General features: G+C 36.3%; 2 protein-coding genes across 42 annotated transcripts in view; one reads left to right on the plus strand and one right to left on the minus strand.

Annotated features, from left to right (window-relative positions):
• Positions 1-92: 92 nt before the first annotated feature.
• Positions 93-5,765, plus strand: LOC138310471 (small ribosomal subunit protein eS26-like). The gene is made up of 4 exons (XM_069251700.1): positions 93-190; positions 2,130-2,307; positions 3,094-3,227; positions 5,622-5,765. The coding sequence occupies exons 1-4, from the start codon at positions 188-190 to the stop codon at positions 5,727-5,729; spliced, it is 423 nt and encodes a 140-aa protein (XP_069107801.1). The 5' UTR covers positions 93-187; the 3' UTR covers positions 5,730-5,765.
• Positions 5,766-12,578: 6,813 nt separating this feature from the next.
• The window catches only part of LOC138310974 (uncharacterized), a 229,877-nt gene continuing 218,167 nt past the window's right edge, over positions 12,579-24,288 (minus strand). For all 41 annotated transcript variants that reach the window (XM_069252370.1, XM_069252360.1, XM_069252369.1 and 38 more), the window contains 8 exons: positions 23,482-23,713; positions 21,762-21,949; positions 21,226-21,363; positions 20,553-20,666; positions 19,814-20,146; positions 18,902-19,135; positions 18,425-18,538; positions 12,579-14,806 (listed from right to left, as the gene is read on the minus strand). In XM_069252370.1, coding sequence (XP_069108471.1) covers positions 14,229-14,806; positions 18,425-18,538; positions 18,902-19,135; positions 19,814-20,146; positions 20,553-20,666; positions 21,226-21,363; positions 21,762-21,949; positions 23,482-23,713 — 1,931 coding nt within the window. In that variant the 3' untranslated portion in view covers positions 12,579-14,228. The remainder of the gene's footprint in view (positions 14,807-18,424; positions 18,539-18,901; positions 19,136-19,813; positions 20,147-20,552; positions 20,667-21,225; positions 21,364-21,761; positions 21,950-23,481; positions 23,714-24,288) is intronic.

Genomic DNA, 24,288 nt, shown 5'->3' on the forward strand with positions numbered 1-24,288 from the left:
CGTATTTAAGTCAATATTAAACCATCTATTAATTCATTTTAGACTATAATTTAAATGCATGTATTATATCTGTGTATTAATTTAATAAGGGTTTGACTACATATTTTAGAAAAGCTTATGTGTTCAATTTTTCATCTCTTTCTGTTCCGGTGTAGTAATCTCGCCCTCTTCCGCCGAAATAGTCAAGATGGTGAGTGGTACTACATGTGCTCTCCAAATATATTTGTGTTTATAGCGACAATGAGGATAATAAAATGACAATAAACATATGTTTTCGTAACTTAAAGTCATAGCCATACATCTTAATTGATATTTATGCGATGGTATTTTGATACGATACCGAATTATAGGAAAATAATCGGCATATCGATGGGAGTCACGACTGTGTGTGGCTAAGACACGTGTTTTCTGAAAGAAATGGAATCGGGCAGTACCCGGACCGAGCTGAGGCGCAAATTATATATTCTGCACTTTATATGTTTCATGTCCATGTCATAAATTAGGGACAGATGGTGAAATCCACCATCTTACGTTGTATATTATATCCCGATATTGAAGCATGCCAATGATGGGTTAGTTACTAAAAATAGCATAAATTGCATTCATTGAACTTCATTCTCCTTTATGCAACTAAAAAATAGTAACACAAATACAAAAATAGATATATTTACATATCGGAAAGGTATAAGGAATGCATGCAATATTTCTGAAGTTGCTGATCGATGGGTTTTCCTCAGAGTACTGAGGCTTTTCTGAACTGTAAAAGGCAACGTCCTTAAATAAATGACTGGATGTTATAGGATGTTAACATTTGTACTTAACTTTAGTGTTCAGTACGGTCTCTGTCAGACTGTCACTCAGCTGACGAGCATACTTCTTTGGCTCAGTCGATAGAGCCACAGTTTTCCACACCACAGACCCAGGGCACTCGACAGGAATCATGTGTATTTTTCCTGTTCTTCTACATTGGTGTCCAACATGGGATTTATGGTAATAAAGTTTAAACAAACACCAAACTATTTAAAGTTTCATTCAATTCCAAAATAATGCTTATAGACTAATTTTGAGTAACAAATCCATGCTCCAATTATACTTATATTTAGAGGCTAAATTTGTGTATAAAATGCAAGTTGGTTGTTTTCCTGGATTTTTCAATATCCACCTATTGAAGATATAGGTTAAAGTAAAATACAGCAGTTAATCAGGCTTATAATTAGGGAAAATACCTAAGGAAACCTGAGATCTTGTTGCACATTCGGTATAAAATGTATGCAGTCATCTTATTTTTAAAAGGGTTTTCAAGACTTTAAAACAGTAAAAAAATTACAGTATTAAAAACACTTAAAATTAAAATCTTTAAATACCAAGTTACATTTAGGCCAAAAAATTATATGCATGTTTCAGCTAGGTTACACAATTGAAAAATATAGGATAGGGAAATATCAGTCGGGATATTTTCAAATTTTATTTATCGTCTAAAATTGTTATGTTTCTATAAAATTATATTGAATACTAATTGGCTTGGGATTCTTGGTTCGTCTTGTGAATCGTAAGGTCTGAATCGTGGATTGGATCGGATCGCTACTTGTTTCACAATCCACAGCCTTAATAATTTACTTTGCTTTTTGGTAGCCCCTTCCATGCATGATCAGTAATTCACACCATATAGGATATGGTGCCATAGATTTTCTCCTCAGAATGCAGTTATTAAATGATTTTTATATTGAAGTAAAATTAGAAGTTCAAACTTTTCAATGGTGTTCAAAGTAATTAACTTTTGTAATAGAAAAAAAATAACTACCAATACAGGGTTTCAAGATCCCAAAACGACGTGAGAAAGTACAAATTACCGTCGATTAACCCCACCAACTGGTGATTATGACGTCACCATTTGATGTGAGTTTCGTGACGTGATAACCAGCGGAGGATGAGACTAATTGACAGTAAACTATACTTTACCCACGTCGTTTTGGGATCTCGAAACCCCTGTATTTGTCTGCTCTTGTTTTTGATGGAGAAAAAATACTATTTGTCAATGGTGTAGCATCTTTACGAGTGAGGGGAGCTAAATGTCTTTTTTTTAAAGTTAAAATTTCATATCTAAATTATGGCATTCTTATGTATTTCAGACATCTAAAAGGCGAAACAACGGACGTAGTAAGAAGGGGCGTGGCCACACCAAACATGTCCGCTGTACAAACTGTGCCCGTTGTGTGCCCAAGGACAAGGCCATCAAGAAATTTGTGATCAGGAACATCGTAGAGGCTGCCGCTGTTCGTGACATCTCGGATGCCAGTGTATATGACGGTAAATATCCTATCAAAGTAAAAAATGGAAATAGGCTGCAATTAAAAGATGAATTCCCACATATGAACCTGTAATGTTTGTTCTTGTGAAAATGTTCATTCATTTCAACTTTTCTCTTTTATCGGTTTTGAACTTAATGTAAATACTAAATTTGTGTAGTAATCGGTCAAATTGTATCAGATATTCGGTAGCTAGTCACAATGACCATTTAACACCTGATATCTACATCCAGTGACTATTGAGTGTTCATTTCATGAGATTTATGAAACTTGTGCCAAGGCATGCAAAATTGAAATTTTTTAGACTCCTGTCATAAAATCTCATGATATTAAGAAATAAAAACTCAATAGTTAGAATTTTGGGATAATTTTTGAAGAATGATAAAATTGTGAAAAAAAGAAAATTGGGCACAGGAATCCATCTGTAACTGTAAGTGTAACTTCCTATGGAAGAAGACTAAGAAGCCGTATAATGGTTGTTCCATTACAGTGGCTGTAGGCCAAGTTACTGTGCTGTGTATTGTGTGCCATGTAAAAGTTAGATAATGATTTATGTGTAATGTTTCATTATATTATTACAGTGTATGCCCTCCCCAAGCTGTACACCAAACTACTGTACTGTGTATTGTGTGCCATGTAAAAGTTAGATAATGATTTATGTGTAATGTTTTATTATATTATTACAGTGTATGCCCTCCCCAAGCTGTACACCAAACTACTGTACTGTGTATTGTGTGCCATGTAAAAGCTAATGATTTATGTGTAATGTTTCATTATATTATTACAGTGTATGCCCTCCCCAAGCTGTATGCCAAACTACTGTACTGTGTATCCTGTGCTATCCACTCCAAGGTCGTGAGGAACAGGTCTCGGGAGGCACGAAAAGACCGTACTCCTCCGCTACGCTTTAGGCCAATGAGGGTATGTAGGATTTTAGCCCACCAGAATATCTGCCCAAAGATCATGAAATATTCCTTAGCCTCAAGTTTTGACCAAGCCGATCACAGAAGACACACTGAAAAGTTATGCCAGATTTGGTTGGCTTAGAAAAAACAGAAGTTTAGGATTGTTTCATGATACAAGAACCAAAGTTTGCCAGCTAGATATGATATTCACAAAGACTCTTGTCTCGCACAACACACAAAACTTTAGTTTAATAATATTTGCCTGGGCTTTTTTTCATCATGATTTGGGGCTGATTTCCGGCCCCATTCCCCATGGCAAAACCTCAAAATTTTTCACAATTCAAGCCTAAAATTTCCCAAAATCAAAGTTTCTTGAAAGCTATCCAAAAATATTGCATGGATTTAATTGTTAAGGCTTTAAATATTTGTGAATTGGCTTCAGAAAAGTACATAAACTACACTGGAAAATAAGAAATCTTATTTGTTATGCTTTATTTCATATTTCATAATTTTTCCCAAATCTTGGTTTTGTTGGTTACCTAGCTGCAATATTGTAGATCAAAAGACTTTTAGACAGAAAATCGTTTCGTCTTTAGAGCTACAATTGGTGCCTATTACTTCTAATGGAGCAGAGTAATGATTATGCAAACCATTATAAAACCTTTGTTTGCATTTTATCATACTTGTTTGATATCGCTTACCTACTAGAATATAAAACTGAACCACATAAAATATAAAATTCTTGTCGAAGCTCTATATTTTTACATGATACATATGAAGGTCTTTCTGAATGGAATTTATACGGCAAGTCTACAAATTGTGAAATTGATGTCGTGTTAGCTGTACGGTAGATATTAAGAATGGAAGTTATATTTGTTGTGGGCAAAAATAATATGTAAATGCATGTATACGCATAAAATAGTTGGAAACCTACAAAAAAGTATAGAAAACTGTGCCCGAGTGATTGTCGGAGGCAGTGCTCCACTACGACACATAGGAACCAATTCGTACCCGTCCGAAAGGTATAGTAGGCCGGGTGTGTATATTCGTTCTATTGGTTACCATGTTCCCAAATTCAAAGCCACAGGTCCCATTCCCAAAGCACTGAGAAAAAGCCCTGTTTGCATCCTACTCATTGGGACTGACATTACTGAGTTTTCTGCCCTTGTAGGTAGGTATTGATTGTGATGTCCTGTATTAAATGATTCTGGCTATTAACAGGACATCATCAAGGTCACATTTAAAAAAAAACCAACTTATGTCACAGTTGATGCTTACCCACAAGGGCAGATAACTCTGTAATGTGCAAAGACAGAGTAAAGCTACTGTATAATGTCTGATGAGTATGATTCAGTATTTCATCTAACCGAAATTTGACAATTTCCTGATGTTTCATCAAGTATAACAACACTACTACATTATGGTCTACTTTCAACTTTCTACTCTACTTTTTAATTCTACAAAAACACTCGTGATTTATTGTTGTAGTGTTTATATAGTCTTGTACAATATTTTATGATTTGAGGCTCAGTTGATAAACCGATATCATAAATAGACTGCTGGCTGATCATTTACATTGTTTTGAGGGAACAGTCAAAGGTTTTCAGCTTTTACCAAGCTACTCCTGGGGAATGATATGACTAATCCTTCAAAATAAAAGAAACAATTGTAATTTCAGTCGAACTCGGTTATATTGAAATCCTCGGGGAAAGGAAAACTATTTCAAATTAACCAGGTTTCAATATAACCTGAGTTTACACTTTGGTCTGACATAATTATCCATATAAACATGAATTTCAGTCCCACAATGTAGCGTTTTTCATTTGCAATTAGTATAATCTGTCTTCTGATATTTTCTGCGATATAAGTTTCCCTTAAAAAAACTATGTTATTTGAATTCCTTCATAAAATAAATAGAATTCCTTCCCAGTCTTAGTCATCAAGATTACAAATTTTCTGTGTTCTATCTGGTGTGTAACATATCTGTCAGGACAGCATTTTCCAGACTATCGATGTCCGGATTATCGGGAATCCACTGTACTTGTAAATGTTCAAGGTTGTTTGATGAAAATGATGAATACCTGTAAATGTGATTTGATTTTCTTTCGCGGTTGCTGCATTTCATGATTATCATTTCAAAAAAAGTTCGTGGAGATAATTATTCAAGGATTTAAAACTTTCCTGGAAATTCTTCAATATGTATGTATACTGTAGATATGGGACAACGAAGTAATTCCAACCGTGTGGACATAAAAAATTGTCAAATTTTCGAGGCGATCTGTCACTGTAGATGTAAATTTGCAGAAATAAACTTTCTTGCGTATACCTTGATTGTGAAAGAAAGTTGTTTTACTGCAATGATTTCTTTGTTTTAATGTGATTTGTGAGATTTTTGTGTTCTATGTTACAGGATGGTAATGCACCGCGACCAGGAGGCGCTGCTGGAGGCGGCGGCGGCGGCGGTGGTGGTGGTGGTGCCGGAGGCGGTGGAGGTGGTGCTCCAGCTGGTCCGCGTTAAACACTGTACCACTTACAAATAAATATGACAGTGTAATATCGTCTTAGTTGTGATGTTCTGAGTTTAAAGATGCTCCACCGCTGATAGTGCATAAATGGAACCCACCATTTTAACAATAATTGGTGACTAATCATGTATGAATATGTTTAATTAACACACAAAAAAAAAAATATAAAATAATTTAATTTACTTTTGGTGCATGTGCAATCAATATTTCATTCCATATAGGGACATGGTGCCAGGATTAAATTTTTAGCCCACCATCATCAGACGGTGGGCTATTCAAATCGCCTTTTTGTCGTCGTCGTCCGTCCATCCGTCCGTTAACAATTCTTGTTACCGCTATTTCTCAGAAAGTACTGAAGGGATCTTTCTCAAATTTGATATGTAGGTTCCCCTAGGACCCTAGTTGTGCATATTGCATTTTGGGACCGATCGGTCAACAAGATGGCTGACTGGGGACCATCTTGGATTTTGATAGTTAAAGTTTGTTACCGCTATTTCTCAGAAAGTACTGAAGGAATCTTTCTCAAATTTCATATGTAGGTTTCCCTAGGACCCTAGTTGTGCATATTGCATTTTGGGACCAATCGCTCAACAAGATGGCCGACCGGCGGCCATCTTGGATTTTGGTAGTTAAAGTTTGTTACCGCTATTTCTCAAAAAGTGTTGAAGGGATCTTTCTCAAATTTCATATATAGGTTCCCCTAGGGCCCTAGTTGTGCATATTGCATTTTGAGACAGATCGGTCAACAAGATGGTCGAATGGCGGCCATCTTGGATTTTGATAATTAAAGTTTGTTACCGCTATTTCTCAGAAAGTACTGAAGGGATATTTCTCAAATTTCATGTACAGGTTCCTCAAGGGGTCTAGTGCATTTTCGGTCAGCAAGATGATCGACAGGTCGCCATCTTGGATTTTGATAATTGAAGTTTGAAGTTACTGCTATTTGTCAGAAATTACTGAAGGAATATCTAATTCCATGCATAGGTTCCCCTTGGGCCCTACTTGTGCATAGTACCTTAGGGACTGATCGGTTAACAAGATGGCCAACTGGCCGCCATCTTGGATTTCACCACTGTTTTTCAGAAAGTAATGAGGCGTTCTGTCATAAATTTCATATGTAATATGCTTGAAAAAGTTTGAAAAGCAGGGAAAAGATCCCTCTTTCCATTATCAGACATAGATCATTCTTTGGTGGGCGCCAAGATCCCTCTGGGATCTCTTGTAATTGAATGGAAGGAGTTTGGCAGCCATATACATAGGGGCTGAGTGGTTTAGATGTCGCAACATGACCACAAGTCCACCATCTCTAGGTCACGGGTTCGAATCCCAAATGGGGCAGTTGCCAGCTACTGACCGCTGGTCTTTGGTTTTCCAGGATGACCTATTGTCATCATGCACTGTCCATTGTCATGCGCCATCCGCTGTGCGTAAACTTTTCATTCAAATGACTTTCTTCTCAAAGGCCCAGGGCACTAATATTTAACCTGTAGTATGCTGGGATGAAGGGCTACCAAGTTTGTAAAAATGAAAGACCTTGACCTTCATTCAAGGTCAGAGGGGTCAAAAACTTCTTCTCAAGAACCAGAAGGCCCAGGGTATAGATATTGGGACTGTAGCATGTTGGGATGAAGGGCTACCAAGTATGTTCAAATGAATGACCTTGACCCTCATTCGAGGTCACAGGGGTCAAATAGGCTAAAACCTTCAAACAACTTCTTGAGAATAACTAAGAGTCCTGGAAACCTGATATTGGGCCTGTGGCATGCTGGGTTGAAGGGCTACCAAGTTTGTTCAAATGAATGACCTTGATCATCATGCATGGTCACAGGGGTCAATAAGGCTAAAAAATTTAAATGACTTCTTGTGAATAACTAAGAGGCCAAGATACCTGATATTTGGCCTGTGACATGCTTGGATGAAGGGCTACCAAGTTTGTTCAAATGAATGACTTTGACCTTCATTCAAGGTCAAAGGGGTCGAAAAGTCTTAAATCTTTTAAACAACTTCTTTTCAAGAACCAGAAGGCCCAGAGTACTGATATTGGGCCTGTAGAATTCTTGGATGAAGGGCTACCAAGATTGTTCAAATGAATGACCTTGATCTTCAATCAAGGTCACGGGTCAAATAGGCTAAAATCTTTAAACGGCTACTGGAGAATAACTATGAGGCCTAGAGACCTGATATTGGGCCTGTGACATGCTGAGATGAAGGGCTACCAAGTTTGTTCAACTGAATGACCTTGATTTTCATTCATGGTCACAGGGGTCAAATAGGCTAAAATCTTTTAAAGACTTCTTCTCAAGAACCGAAAGGCCCAGGATACTCATATTGGGCCTGTAGTCAACTGAATGACCTTGATTTTCATTCATGGTCACAGGGGTCAAATAGTCTAAAACCTTTAAAGATTTCTTCTCAAGAACTGAAAGGCCCAGGATACTCATATTGGGCCTGTAGCATGCTGAGATGAAGGGCTACCAAGTTTGTTCAAATGAATGACCTTGACCTTCATTCAAGGTCACAGGGGTCAAATAGGCTAAAATCTTTTAAAGACTTGTGAATAACTAAGAGACTAGAGACCTGATATTGGACCCGTGGCATGCTGGTATGAAGGGCTATCATGTTTGTTCAAGTGAATGACCTCAATTTCATTCAAGGTCACAGGGGTAATAGGCTAAAAGCTTTAAATGACTTCTTGAGAATTATTTAGAGACCCGATATTGGGACTGTTGCATGCTGGGATGACGGGGCTACCAAGCTTGTTCCAATGAATGAGCTTGATCTTCATTCAAGGTCACAGGGGTCAAATAGGTTAAAATTTTAAAACGACTACTGGAGAGTAACTAGGAGGCCTAGAGACCTGATATTGAGCCTGAGACATGCTGGAAAAAAGGACTACCAAGTTTGTTCAAACGAATGACTTTGGCCTTCATTCAAAGTCACAAGGATCAAATAGGCCAAAATCTTTAAACTACTTCTCAACAACCGAAAGGCCCGGGATACTCATATTTGAAATTGGCCTGTAGCATGCTTGGATGAAGGGCTACCAAGTTTGTTCAAATGAATGACCTTGACCTTTATTCAAGGTCACAGGAGTCAAATAGGCCAAAATCTTTTAAAGACTTCTTCACAAGAACCAGAAGGCCCAGGATACTCATATTGAGCCTGAAGCATGCTGAGATGAAGGGCTACCAAGTCTGTTCAAGTGAATGACCTTGACCTTCATTCTAGGTCACAGGGGTAAAATAGGTAAAAATCTTTTAAAGACTTCTTGAGAATAACTAGGAGGCCTAAAGACCTGATATTGGGCCTTTGAAATGCTGGGATGAAGAGCTACCAAGTTTGTTCAAATGAATGACCTTGACCTTCATTCAAGGTCACGGGGATCAAAATGGCTAAAATCTTTAAATGACTTCTTATGAATAACCAAGAGTCCTAGTGACCTGTTATTGGGCCTATGACATGCTGGGATGAAGAGCTACCAAGTTTGTGTAAGTAAATGACCTTGATCTTCATTCAAGGTCACAGGGGTCAAATAGGCTAAATCTTTAAACGACTATGTTGCATTGTGCTTATAGTCAGATGACCGTTAAGGCCCATAGGCCTCTTGTCTATGGGTACTCCAGCTTTCCTCCACCAACAAATCTGACATCCCTACATGACCTTGGCTGTTAATACGATGTTTAACTAACGAAGCCCAAAAAACTTATGACGCATATACATTAACTGGAAGAACTGCAAAGGGTTTTGTGCTATAATAATAGACGAGTTAGGCCGTATCTACAGCTATGGCCATTGGCCTGCTTCTGTCCAGTAAAGGGCTTCCAGTCATCACCTCATGGGTCTACGCTGAGTAGAAAGGAGAGGAAAACAAGCAACCATTCTTGTCACTGTAGAATCTATTATAGTATATCTTAATACATAAGCCTATTCGGTAATCAATTTTTTCAGGCTTTTACTATGTGATTGTCAGTCTTGGTGTTCTGTGTCCGTCCATCGGTCAATAATATATGATTGAATTCTTTATTCTGTATTTGCATATTATATAGTTATTTTCCCTATTTGCAATTATTATAATTGCAAGCTAATAATGTTGCACTCAACAATATCGACATACCGGCAAGGATATTTAAATGTGTTATACGTAAAGATGGTAGACTGGCCATCAGACCCTAAATTGTTGACTTTCTAAACAGTTATTATCTATAACAGCTCATCCTCGATACTCCAGGGGTTCCGATCACTTACGATCTCTAAACCCCTGGACTATCTCATAGTAAAATTGGAGGCAGCTCAGAGGAAAACAGCTGAACCAATCACAGGCCTGCAAAGATTTCCTTTCAAGACTACAGAGGGAGTAGACGCCTAACTTCAAAGCCAGACAGCCAACCACAGTGTACCACGACTAAAGTACCTATTCTGTTCTGTTGTCTCCAATTTTACTATGATATAGTCAAGGGGTGTAGATATCGTAAGTGATCGGAACCCCTGGAGTATCGAAGATGATAACAGCTATACTATTATCTCCCCCTAGTTTGAAACTTAGGAATCAGACATGTAGTAGAGACAAAAATAATCAAGCCAAATTTTAGTGATTTGTTTTTCAATATTCTAGAGACTGGTTGCCAGTCTACAAAGATGGATGCTGATCAGAATTTAATGTTAAATGCTCAAAGTGCTGGTTAAAAAGAAGCATGTGTCTTTGCAGCCAGGTAAATGTTCAAAATCGCTCAATTTAACCCCAAATCGTTTGCGAAGATATATAAGAGTTACTGACAGTTAGATTTTCGCCCATTAACATTTTTGTTATCTTTATTCTCAGAAAGTCCTAAAGGGTTCTGTTTCAATTAAATTACATACGTAGGTTCCCCTGAAGCCTTAGTTGTGCATGTTGCGTTTTGGGCCAAACGGTGATCAAGATGGCCGACAGGCTGGCATCTTCGAGTTTGATAATTGAATTTTGTTACCTTTATATCTCAGAAAATACTAAAGGATCCGTTTCAATTCCAAAGGTTCCCCTGTGGCCTTAGTCGTGCATATTGTATTTTGGGACCAAACGGTGATCAAGATGGCCGACAGGCTGCCATCTTTGATTTTGATATTTGATGTTTGTTACCGCTATTTCTTAGAAAGTCCTATAGGGATCTGTCTCAAATGACATATGTAGGTTCCCCTGGGGCCCTTGTCTGTTACTACTATTTCTCACAAAGTACCGAAAGAATCTCTGAAATTTCATTGGTATTTAGTTGTGGAAAACAAGAGAAAAGACACCGCTTTCCATTGGCAAACATAGACCATTCTTGGGTGGGCGCCAAAATCTCCCTGGGATCTTTTACAGGGGTTACAATCACTCGGTAGACCCACCCATAAAATCTGTTGTAGCAAAACTGAATGCTGTCACAAAGGTAAATGTTTTAGCCTAGGCTGTCAAAGCTAGGTGCTGGTTTTTCACAAAAATGATTATTAATAATTTTTCAAGTATTTTTCCCAGTTCGTTTCGTAAACCTCGTATTGTGAAAGCAAATTCTGCTTTCTTTGAGGATTTGTACACCTTATGTCTTCAGGAATCTGTTCATGGATCGCATGAGTATTTCGGGGTTTTTTTCCAGAACAATTTAATTTTTGCAATTTTAGCCCATTTGTTCTTTATATTTCCCTAGGTTGTACATTTGGTTTTAGTTGTACAAGTTATGAACTCTGGCATTGCAATAAAAGTATGAAAAAAAATATCACTTAAAGATGCTCCACCGCTGACAAATAGCATTCTTTCACTATCAAAAACAACAACAGACCATTTAGTATTTTTAGCTCACCTGGCCCGAAGGGGAAGGGAACAGAACTTGTATAAATTTTGGCTCTGACCCCCCCGGGGGCAGGAGGGGCGGGGCCCAATAGGGGAAATAGAGGTAAATTCTATGAATCGCTACTTGTCCTAGAGTTCTGCATGGATTGTAACCAAATTTGGCCAGAAACATCCTTGGGGGAAGGGGAACAGAACTTGTATAAATTTTGGCTCCGACCCCCACAGGGGCATGACGGGTGGGGCCCAATAGGGGAAATAGAAGTAAATCCTATAAATCGCTACTTGTCCTAGAGTTCTACATGGATTGTGACCAAATTTGGCCTCAAACATCCTTGGGGGAAGGGGAACAGAACTTGTATAAACTTTGGCTCTGACCCCCTGGGGGCAGCTTCAGAAAAGAAACAAGGGATTTAGAGGTTAATATTAAAATTCCTTCAGAAAAGAAACAATGAACCTGTATTCAGAACATTACTTGGCATTACAAACCAGGTGAGCGATACAGGCCCTCTGGGCCTCTAGTTCTTCAGTTACAAAAGTTACTTACTTTACACCCTTACCACCATTGAAAAGTTTGAGCTTCGTATTTTAAGTTAAAACTATGAAAAATAATTAATTGCATCCCGAAAAAATTCGGTGCCACTATATCCTATATAGAATGAAGTACTGATTGCTCACGCACAAAAGGCAAAATAAATTATTTTATATTATTTTTTGTGTTAATTAGACATATACATACACGATCAAACGCCAATTATTGTTCAAATGATGAATATCATTTATGTCCTGTCGGCGGTGGAGCATCTTTAACTAAATTTGTGATTATTGTAGATTTGAAATATTTTTTGAGAATATACGTGTAGATATTTTTAATACCGCGAGACTTGAGTAGTTTGATGTTAACGAGGTCATAACTTGTACAACACAGGGAAAATAATAATAAAAATAAAGTATGTTTGATTCGGACAAATATTGAACGAAAAGATATGGGGGAACCAAATGTAAAATAAAAGAGTGATTTCCCGAAAGAAGTAAACAAACTCAATTTTAGTTAAACAATTATTTTTATTACAAACCTGTACAATGATTTTCTGTTAAAGCTTTTTCTGTTTTATAAAGTAAGACATTGGTTAGACAAATTTATCTGCACCCCGGCCAAGCCAATCTACCATTAGAGTCCCGAGTCCTGGAAAATTCTTATATCTTTAGGAGCGAAATCACAACTAACAATTTTACAATAAAGAATTTCGAGAATACGAATTCGAATGGACATGCAGATCTCCATTTAATTAGGTTGTTTTATAACCAGGAATGTTTGTTATAATGAGCAATGCTTTATTCAGGGCTGGCTAGAACTAATAATCCAATCAGATTCCTTCGGAGAAATTTCCGGTAATCTTCGGAAATATAACATTTCCGAAGATTGACGATTACTCCGAGATGTCGCGATTGCTTATCATCATTATGGCTAGTAGTAAGAATATACTAGCTGGCGATCTGACGCTCGTCTCCAATATGGTAAGTATTTTGATAACAGTTGCTATTTTGCCAATTTCCTTTTTATATAGGTTTATAAAATGTCATGGATAGAATTGTTTTGGTTCAGAAATCAATATATTCCGTCTTTGCATTGCATATTACAGAGTTACTTCCCTTTCGAGTAGGTATTGATTATGACGTCACTTTAGAAAGAAAATGCGTCATTTTCTTGTATTTATATGATATGATACTCATAAGGTTAATATCCTCAACAGAAGACAACTCTAATTAACTTCAAGGGCAGATAACTCTGTTATATGCAATTATAAAATACTAAACCTGACGGTATAACCATTGTAACGATATAATGTATCATAATATACACTAACGTTATTATAGTTCTGACAAGCCCCTATTTATTTATTCATTTAAAACATAACCGTGCGATAAAAATCCGGGTGCTGATAAAATTTGTACAGTGTATACATAGAAAGTTAAATATTATATATGTATATATATATACTATGTAAGTAAAACATACTCTCGATATGAGTGGAGTTTCCATCATAAAACAACATCTAGTCCATCCTTGTATAAACACATACATACCAATATACATATAAACGTTCCGAGTAAACCTGTTGTAATATACCTCATGGAATTCATGTAGTTAATCATACACTATATGTAATATAACACAATGAGAAATGATATTTTGATTGATATTATATCAGCTTATAGAACAATGAAAGAAAACTATAAACTACATATTTGTTTTATAAAAGCAAGACTATCATATACATGTATAGTGGATTTCGCAAACAATTAAGAAAGAAATATCAGGATTTGAGTGCTTTTCCGTTCGATAAAACTAGGAATAAACCGCAAATTGTTTTTTCTAGTTTGAATTTGGATTTTCAAAATTGTAAACGAATTGCTAAATTGTAATGAGGGAAATGTACCACGTTTAAATGAATTAGTTTGAATAATACACTCATTTGTAAGCTTGTAACATAATACATAAAATGTTAATAGTCAAATAAAATTGTCATAGCAACGTGCCAAGAACGACAACTCTATTGAACAGCACCGGCTTATACTTGCGAACACTTGTAACATTGGTAACCGACAGCTATCTCTCTGTACCGGTTCTATCCAAATGTCTTTACTAAGCTATAAACTTATTGTCACGTGTCTACAACGCACGAGGTTATCATTATTTGCCTGTGTAACCGTTGTTGCTGCACGAGCTGTCCAAAATGTCATGTTTGATGTCGTGCAACACATTATAACTAGACACCTTGAACACATCTTCAGGTGTTGAGGCGATTTGTGACACTTCACTATAATCAGATAATCCCACGGCAATGGTCAGCACGCGCGCGCCGGTACTCTTGAGTTCCTCAGCGGCCGGGATGGTGTCATGTGAGTTGACATTAGAGTACCCGTCAGTAATCAAGATGACCACATCATCTGCATCTCGCCGTGCTCCATACGCATTCGTCAAAATCTCCAATGCCGTTCGGAGTCCACTGGCTGTGTTGGTAGACCCCGGGTAGTAGCGAGTTCCTCCTACAGCGTTTCCGATGGTTGCCGCGTCTCTGTATCTACCCAAGCTGAAGATGAGCCTGACCTCAGTACTGTAAACTATCATACCAAAGCGATTGTTGAAGGACGCACCAGCCAGTTCCTCTACTAGGGCTTTGACGAAGTCCAGCATCGTCTGGTAGTTATTCTTACCCACGCTAGAGGATGAGTCAAGGACAAACACGATGTCCTTCTTAGAAATACATTCTGAAAAAAGTAAATTATTAAGACATTTAAAATGTTGTGATAGTAGTAAAAATATCAAATTAAGCATCGAAGAGAGAATCAGAACTTCTTATGGTTCTGGGGAAAATAAAAGTTGTTATATTAAATGAGTCCATGTAGAGGAATAATCAACTTTATATTAGAAAAAAATGCATAGTAAATGAAATAATTAAGTTTGTAAGAACATATAAAAATATTTAAAAGTCGTTGAAATTAGTTGTAGAAGTTTTATGAATCAAGTTTGTTCAGGTAAAAGGAATAATGAAGTTTGTGGTAGTGGAGGGAATAATCAAATTTGTGGTAGTGGAGGGAATAATCAAATTTGTGGTAGTGGAGGGAATAATCAAATTTGTGGTAGTGGAGGGAATAATCAAATTTGTGGTAGTGGAGGGAATAATCAAATTTGTGGTAGTGGAGGGAATAATCAAATTTGTGGTAGTGGAGGGAATAATCAAGTTTGTCATAGCATAAGGAATAATCAAGTTTGTCATTGCATAAGGAATAATCAAGTTTGTCATAGCATAAGGAATAATCAAGTTTGTCATAGCATAAGGAATAATCAAGTTTGTCATAGCATAAGGAATTCTCAAGTTTGTCGTAGCATAAGGAATAATCAAGTTTGTCATAGCATAAGGAATAATCAAGTTTGTCATAGCATAAGGAATAATCAAGTTTGTCATAGCATAAGGAATAATCAAGTTTGTCATAGCATAAGGAATAATCAAGTTTGTGGTAGTGTAGGGAATTCTCAAGTTTGTCATAGCATAAGGAATTCTCAAGTTTGTGGTAGTGTAGGGAATTCTCAAGTTTGTCATAGCATAAGGAATTCTCAAGTTTGTGGTAGTGTAGGGAATAATCAAGTTTGTCATTGCATAAGGAATAATCAAGTTTGTTTAGGAATAATCAATCATAAGGAATTCAGTTTGCATGCATAAGGAATAATCAAGTTTGTCATTGCATAGGAATCAATTTAAGATAAAATAAGTTTGTCATAGCATAAGGAATAATCAAGTTTGTCATTGCATAAGGAATAATCAAGTTTGTCATTGCATAAGGAATAATCAAGTTTGTCATTGCATAAGGAATAATCAAGTTTGTCATGCATAAGGAATAATCAAGTTTGTCATTGCATAAGGAATAATCAAGTTTGTCATTGCATAAGGAATAATCAAGTTTGTCATTGCATAAGGAATAATCAAGTTTGTCATTGCATAAGGAATAATCAAGTTTGTCATTGCATAAGGAATAATCAAGTTTGTCATTGCATAAGGAATAATCAAGTTTGTCATTGCATAAGGAATAATCAAGTTTGTCATTGCATAAGGAATAATCAAGTTTGTCATTGCATAAGGAATAATCAAGTTTGTCATTGCATAAGGAATAATCAATTTGTGGTAGTGGAGGGAATTCTCAAGTTTGTCATTGCATAAGGAATAATCAAGTTTGTCATTGCATAAGGAATAATCAAGTTTGTCATAGCATAAGGAATAATCAAGTTTGTCATAGCATAAGGAATACTCAAGTTTGTCATAGCATAAGGAATAATCAAGTTTGTCATAGCATAAGGAATAATCAAATTTGTGGTAGTGGAGGGAATTCTCAAGTTTGTCATAGCATAAGGAATAATCAAGTTTGTCATTGCATAAGGAATACTCAAGTTTGTCATAGCATAAGGAATAATCAAGTTTGTCATTGCATAAGGAATAATCAAGTTTGTCATAGCATAAGGAATAATCAAGTTTGTCATTTTGTGGTAGTGGAGGGAATTCTCAAGTTTGTCATAGCATAAGGAATAATCAAGTTTGTCATTGCATAAGGAATACTCAAGTTTGTCATAGCATAAGGAATAATCAAGTTTGTCATAGCATAAGGAATAATCAAGTTTGTCATAGCATAAGGAATAATCAAGTTTGTCATTGCATAAGGAATAATCAAGTTTGTCATTGCATAAGGAATAATCAAGTTTGTCATAGCATAAGGAATAATCAAGTTTGTCATAGCATAAGGAATAATCAAGTTTGTCATTGGTAGTGGAGGGAATTCTCAAGTTTGTCATTGCATAAGGAATAATCAAGTTTGTCATTGCATAAGGAATAAAAAAATTTGTGGTAGTGGAGGGAAGTCTCAAGTTTGTCATAGCATAAGGAATAATCAAGTTTGTCATTGCATAAGGAATAATCAAGTTTGTCATTGCATAAGGAATAATCAAGTTTGTCATTGCATAAGGAATAATCAAGTTTGTCATTGCATAAGGAATAATCAAGTTTGTGGTAGTGGAGGGAATTCTCAAGTTTGTCATTGCATAAGGAATAATCAAGTTTGTCATTGCATAAGGAATAATCAAGTTTGTCATTGCATAAGGAATAATCAAGTTTGTCATTGCATAAGGAATAATCAAGTTTGTCATTGCATAAGGAATAATCAAGTTTGTCATAGCATAAGGAATAATCAAGTTTGTCATAGCATAAGGAATAATCAAGTTTGTCATAGCATAAGGAATAATCAAGTTTGTCATAGCATAAGGAATAATCAAGTTTGTCATAGCATAAGGAATAATCAAGTTTGTCATTGCATAAGGAATAATCAAGTTTGTCATTGCATAAGGAATACTCAAGTTTGTCATAGCATAAGGAATAATCAAGTTTGTCATTGCATAAGGAATAATCAAGTTTGTCATAGCATAAGGAATAATCAAGTTTGTCATTGCATAAGGAATAATCAAGTTTGTCATAGCATAAGGAATAATCAAGTTTGTCATTGCATAAGGAATAATCAAGTTTGTCATAGCATAAGGAATAATCAAGTTTGTCATAGCATAAGGAATAATCAAGTTTGTCATAGCATAAGGAATAATCAAGTTTGTCATAGCATAAGGAATAATCAAGTTTGTCATAGCATAAGGAATAATCAAGTTTGTCATAGCATAAGGAATAATCAAGTTTGTCATAGCATAAGGAATAATCAAGTTTGTCATAGCATAAGGAATAATCAAGTTTGTCATAGCATAAGGAATAATCAAGTTTGTCATAGCATAAGGAATAATCAAGTTTGTCATAGCATAAGGAATAATCAAGTTTGTCATTGCATAAGGAATAATCAAGTTTGTCATTGCATAAGGAATAATCAAGTTTGTCATAGCATAAGGAATAATCAAGTTTGTCATTGCATAAGGAATAATCAAGTTTGTCATAGCATAAGGAATAATCAAGTTTGTCATAGCATAAGGAATAATCAAGTTTGTCATAGCATAAGGAATAATCAAGTTTGTCATAGCATAAGGAATAATCAAGTTTGTCATAGCATAAGGAATAATCAAGTTTGTCATAGCATAAGGAATAATCAAGTTTGTCATAGCATAAGGGATAATCAAGTTAGTTATAAGTCGATGAACTTATCAAGTTTGTAAAGATGTTAAAAAGAAAATTAAAGTCTGTCATAGTAAAGGAAATATCAAAGTTGTATATTACTAGCATTATAAAGTGCCAAATAGGAAATTTGCTTTTACTGCACATTTTATGTTACCCTTGAATATTCGTCAAAACCGAGTTCGTTATATTCGAGTTTTTCTGTACATGATGTTTGGTTAGTAAAGTCTCGTACCCATCTCGCATGTTGGTCCATTGAATCCACGAGGACATTTACAAGAGAAGGAATTGACGCCTGGCACACAGACTCCGCCATTCTTACACTTGTTGACGTTACAAAGGACCGACTCTACAAAAATAAACAACACACTGTGTAAGAACAACAAACGTCAAATGTAATCTTCCATCATCCTGAAAGGGATAAATCTACATACATTAACATCGAAAACGCAAAGAATCGTACTGTTTTACTCTACTGAAATGAACAATGAAATGCATTTAAGGATACACCAACATTTGGCATCTAGATAGACATACATTTTATAGAAAGATTTTGATGTTTCAGTTGTAAAGCAAGATGTAGGCCAATCCAATGAAATAAACAGCTATTTCTAGAATATCTATGTTTTTGTCACTGCGGGGTACATTGGAATGTCCACTCCGACAATGACCGCTGTATTGCTTTCTTGTACATACTAAAAGTACAACAAACCTTCGACACATGTAGCTCGGACAAAAGTCTGCGAGAAGTTAGCCAGGCTGACGAAGTCGTTGAAGACAAACGTGTTTGAATCTGCTGGTTCTGAGGCCATAGCTCGGAGTTCGTACGGGTCAAAACTACCAATACCCACACTGAAGACGTGTGCTCCGGTATCCTTCAACTTCTGGGCCTCGGGAAGTGTTTTCTCCTGGTTCACGTTTGATATACTGTCGGTTACCACGACAACTACAAGGGAAAACGTTTTTAACAACATCAATGTAAGGCAAGAAGGTGTCAATTGATGAGATACGTTTTATATGATATTTTTAACAGGAAACAAGGCCAATTTCAGTTATATAGATTTTCAGTTTCTTTTTCATTTTTACACACGATTGAAGAATTTGAAGTACTGTAAACAAACTGATCTACGCGTGTGATCAACTTTTGTGTAATTCGCAAGCTAAAGTTATTAGAATTCGCAAAAATATATCGCCGAAAAAACGGTTCAAGTATAAGTAAAATAAGTTTAAAAATGTAAAGCGTAAAAAAAATTGTCGCAAAGGAGCTATTCTGCGTGGTAACGCGGAATTAAGACTCCGCGAGTTGGTATACAGTACATTGTGTCAGATAAACCATTTACAGCTTTGTAGTAAATAGAACTAGCACATCGAAACAAAGGACATACATTGTTTGTCAGTTCTTCATCAGGAAATTGAGCCGCATTATATGCTGAGAACGCTTATATACAGGAGCTGTTTGAGTACAGCAAAGCTCGCCTCTGGAATTTTGTTGATTTAATTCAGGTTGCATGTAATTTACCAATATTGTAAAATATAGCAATGTCATTACATAACTTTCAACCCTTTGGGCCTCTTGCCATTTTAAAACTCGATAATGAATTAAGCTATTTGTGGCGAAACTAACCGAAGTTTTTGACATTTGCTCTATCACCCTTCTTCTCCGTGAGTATACGAGTTCGGGCCATGCGCAGTCCCGCTGCTGTGTTCGTGTTTCCGTACTCGTAACCGAGGGAGGCTATGGCGTTGCTGATTTCCTCTTTGGTGTGATATTCGTCCATGTAGAATCCCATATAGCTTCTGGAACTGTAGGATACAGCGCCAACTCGGGCCACGTCGTATCCAATGGCAAGCTCATCAATCACCTTGGTAACAAAGTGCTTCACTCGCCGGAAGTCCTGTGCGCCAACACTTCCGGATGCATCAAGGACGAAAGCAATGTCTGCCTTGGCTGGACAAGCTGTTTAATGAAATGAAAATTCTTTTGTATTTACTGGAAGCACGGGATTTTTGAAAAGATGGGCTCAGTTGTTCAAAGGATAAATAACTTAATCACATGATTAGTGAAATTTTCATTTCTCATTTGCTGCAAAATTTGTGACCAGAAAAAATCAACAAGCAGGTAAAGAAAGTTCTTAATACTCCTACATTATTTTTAAAATCTGTGTCACCAGAAATTATTTAATCTTGATATGAAAATCGCCATTAAACTGTGATTAGCCTAATCACCTTATGAACAACTGTGCCCTGGTCTAAATACAACAAAATAACATTTACACACATTGGTCTATTGTTATGAATTCTTACATAACCAAATCAGTGTACGTTATAAACTCTGGGATGATATCAAAGTAAAAAAGACTTACAAATATCGCAGTGTTTGCCGGCGTATCCCTTGGGACATTTACAGTAGTAATCTCCGTGGGCACTCACACATTCACCGCTGTGTTTACAAGGGTTGTCCGAGCAGGGATCGTTTTCTATAATAAAGAAAAAATAACAAATTTTTTTTTTAGAGGAAAACTACTAATTGTGTAACACTTTAACTCAGGAGGGTGATGAGGCTTCATATTGTTATACTGTAAACGTACTCATTCTGGCGGTAGCTTTATTTTAGCGTTTTTAGCAATGTCTTTGGGAGTGCTAATTCATGTACAGCGATATATTTTGTAAAAGGGTATTTCAGGTATTGAACCCCCGATATCCCGCAATAAAATAATTATTTACAGTTTGTCGCATTTGCGCTAAAACTTGACAGCACTAAATGTTTATAGCATATCGTAGGTAGGCAAACTCAGTAGAGGTAAACTATGGTTTCAAATCATATACAAACGAGAGGTCGACAGACAGTTCAAAATTTTACATAATAGAGTTTTAGGGCTTACATCCCTTACATCATGTATACCGCAACAACAGGAACTCCGTCAAAATAATAAAATGTGGATTCATATTATCATATATCATTAGGGTTCAACGAAGCTGTCGGAGGGAATCTATAGCAGCACGCATGGGAATTCTATTTTAATTAAATGATAGTACCGTTGCACAAGAAGCTCATGAAACTGTCGGAGATAGCCGCGAGACCATCGACACTGTCTGTTAGGTGCATAAACCTGCTAGATGGCATAGATACAGCAGATTTCATGAATTCCTGGTCAGAAGAGCTGAGGTCGATTCCTGGAGAAAACAGAAAACACAAACTTCACTTAATATGGTGGGAATAGGTTATTTTATATAAGTGTCAGAATGTTCGCATTGGTACTCATCTGACAAAAAAAATGGTATTTATGTTTCATAAAATAACCAAATAACGGAAATCTTTTGAATATGTCAATAAAACGTATTTTCGAAACTTTCTCATATAGTTATATTGGTAAAAGGTTTAAGGACGTCGGTGAGAGACTGTCTAATATCTCGTTATAAGCATATCCGTAAATGAACCGCAAGTATACCAGAATATTTATGAAATCACTATAAAAATGCGATGACTTTAGCTCTGTGTCATTTAAAACTACAAACAAAGAAAGAAGAAGCAAACTTTGCTAGAAGCGTGATATAATTTAATCCATACTTACCTATTCCCATAACTTTGACTCCTCTCATCTTGATCTTATTGGCTTGTTTAATGACATTGGTTTCGTCGCGCATGCTCTTTGTGACGAAGACAACATATCTGGGAACACGTGACCTGGAGCTGGGGAGGACACGAAGGTTGGCCTTCCTCAGGGCATCCGCCGGGTTAGGATCATAGGCCCCCTTACTCCTGTATCATCGAAAAAATCAAATGAAAGATCGGGAAACAGGAAAGAAAATGTAATATCAACATACCAAGAAGCAAATCACAAACCGACATAGGCATAGAACGGCAGAATGTATCTCTGCATTTAAAGATGGTAAATCGCTGACAAATAGTATTTTTTTCTTCACCAAAAACAGGAGAAGACAAATTGGAATTTTTCATCAGTTACAAAAAGTTACTTTATACTATTACAACCATTGAAAAATGAGCTAATTTTGATTCAAATCAAAAATATTAAAAATATTTAATTGCGATTGCGCCCCCTATATAGCCACTTGGCTATAGTGCCCTTGGGTGGTCTTTATAGACAGGTGTGACTTTCCCTTGGGTGGTCTTTATAGACAGGTGTGACTTTCCCTTGGGTGGTCTTTATAGACAGGTAAATTTGTATAACGAAAATATGAACTATCACAATAACACGTGACGATACCCTGATGTCTCCTAAGAAAGGATCTTAAAGATGGTTATATACATTTGCTAAGTATAGTTATTATTAATTTTAAGCTTATTTTAAAATGGCAAGACATCGTTGTGAAGCCTAGTATGTATGGCGACACTCAAAATGAAGCGTTTTGCTGCTCACAAAATGTCTGCATATTCCCCTCTTAAATAACCTTAAATCACAATAGAGATAAAAGAAATCTAACAAAAATTCAGTAAAAACTTAAATAGTTATAGTGTCAGCTAAATTCTTATAAAGATATAAAGTTATAGTCGAGTGCATTTGAACCAGTCGTAAATTGTAAAAATACTACATCGCTAGTCAGTGTAGTTGTGAATTCATAGTCATGTTTGAACGATTTTCCATTTATGTGAAAGATGATCTTACTATTGTGATCTTTGACCCTGTCGTGTATAGCTTGTAACACATCAAACAGAGCCGGAATAAAAAGAGATAAATGTTCATTCAGTTTTTCAAATGATACACAAATTGTGTAGGTGTTTGTTTGCCACATGGAGATTAAGAAAAAACATGACGACATTGTCGTGAGGGAGATTCAGGTCAACGTATTTCTATAGGAAGGTGAGATCAGGTGTCGCCCTACTTAATACTGGATAAACTGTAAACTAATTTATTTCCGCGTGCTTTTTATTTTTGCGTATTTTACCTCCCTTTTAGAATTCACGAAAATAAATTACCGCGAAGAAGATTCGACTACATTAACAAGTAGATGCATTAATAACCAATTTTTATTTGTTTTCATACTAAATCTGGCGATTTTTTTCCATACTACTATGAAAAAAATCTGAGAATGGCGCGAGATCTCGACATGACGTCACAATAGAAAAAAAATGACTTTGCGTATTGATTTGGAAATTACTATACCCTGGCAAAATCAATGGATCGTTCTCGTAACTGTATTTCATTTGATCAAGTCTGGAAAAATAGTGAATTATTTATAAAAATTGATGTCACTTTTTTTTTTTAAATTCATAGGGGTTTGAAAGAAATTTCAGGCCTGTCTGACAGATATGAGAGAATAGTTTCCCATTACCTCAGTCCAGCGACCACAGACAGGATGGACTTCTTTTTGTTCGTCTGGCTCAATGTCAGTTTAACCCGTGAGTATTTGGCAAAGCTGACGATGCCCGCCCTAAACCTGTGTCGCTTGAACTGCATTCTCTTGATAATGCTGCGGATGAATCTTTTGACGCTGCGGAGTTCTTTCCGGGAAACGTAACGTGAGGTGTCTACTACAAAGACGACGTCTGCTGTGGCGTCACATCCTGGGGGAAAAACAAATATTGGATAAAATCTGGGGTCTGTCAAAAAGGAACCAGGTCAAATGACCCCCCACAACCCATTATATTCATTGTTCCCGACAGCTACTGCATACCACCTTTAATTTAATAAGAACAATGTTTTGACATCTTAAAGGGTCATGGCGTGCATCTCGGAAAGAAAACATAGCAAACCTTGTCTGCAACAGCCCCTCCCAAATAACAGCCCTCCCAAATATCACCAAATATCATGGTATGAGATTTTTTCCCCATAAAGTGAATACAGTTAATTAAGCTTTGAGAACTAATGCGCGATTAAGGGTCATGGATCAATATAAAAATATTCTCAAAATCCAAGGTTTTTATAGTAACACGTATCTGTCAATATTACATTGTATTGTAATTAATTACACGCCGACGCATAGGAGAATCCACTATCTGTTCGGTAAACAAAGTGAAAATTGGAATCGATTCAATAATAACAAACTTTAAATCACGGAAAGTATAAACGGATCATTAACACAGTTCTAACCCAGATTTTGTGTTAAGTCTGCAAACTATATTACGGTATAGTCGGCAAA

This window comes from Argopecten irradians, chromosome 16, assembly GCF_041381155.1.
Source record: "Argopecten irradians isolate NY chromosome 16, Ai_NY, whole genome shotgun sequence".
Classification (NCBI taxonomy): domain Eukaryota; kingdom Metazoa; phylum Mollusca; class Bivalvia; order Pectinida; family Pectinidae; genus Argopecten; species Argopecten irradians.

What these genes read in the sequence shown, in the direction of transcription:
- LOC138310471 (XM_069251700.1), top strand. An exon ending in GGATGCCAGTGTATATGACG is followed by an intron (nt 2,308 to 3,093) that starts GTAAATATCCTA and finishes ATATTATTACAG; the next exon opens with TGTATGCCCTCCCCAAGCTG. An exon ending in TACGCTTTAGGCCAATGAGG is followed by an intron (nt 3,228 to 5,621) that starts GTATGTAGGATT and finishes TCTATGTTACAG; the next exon opens with GATGGTAATGCACCGCGACC.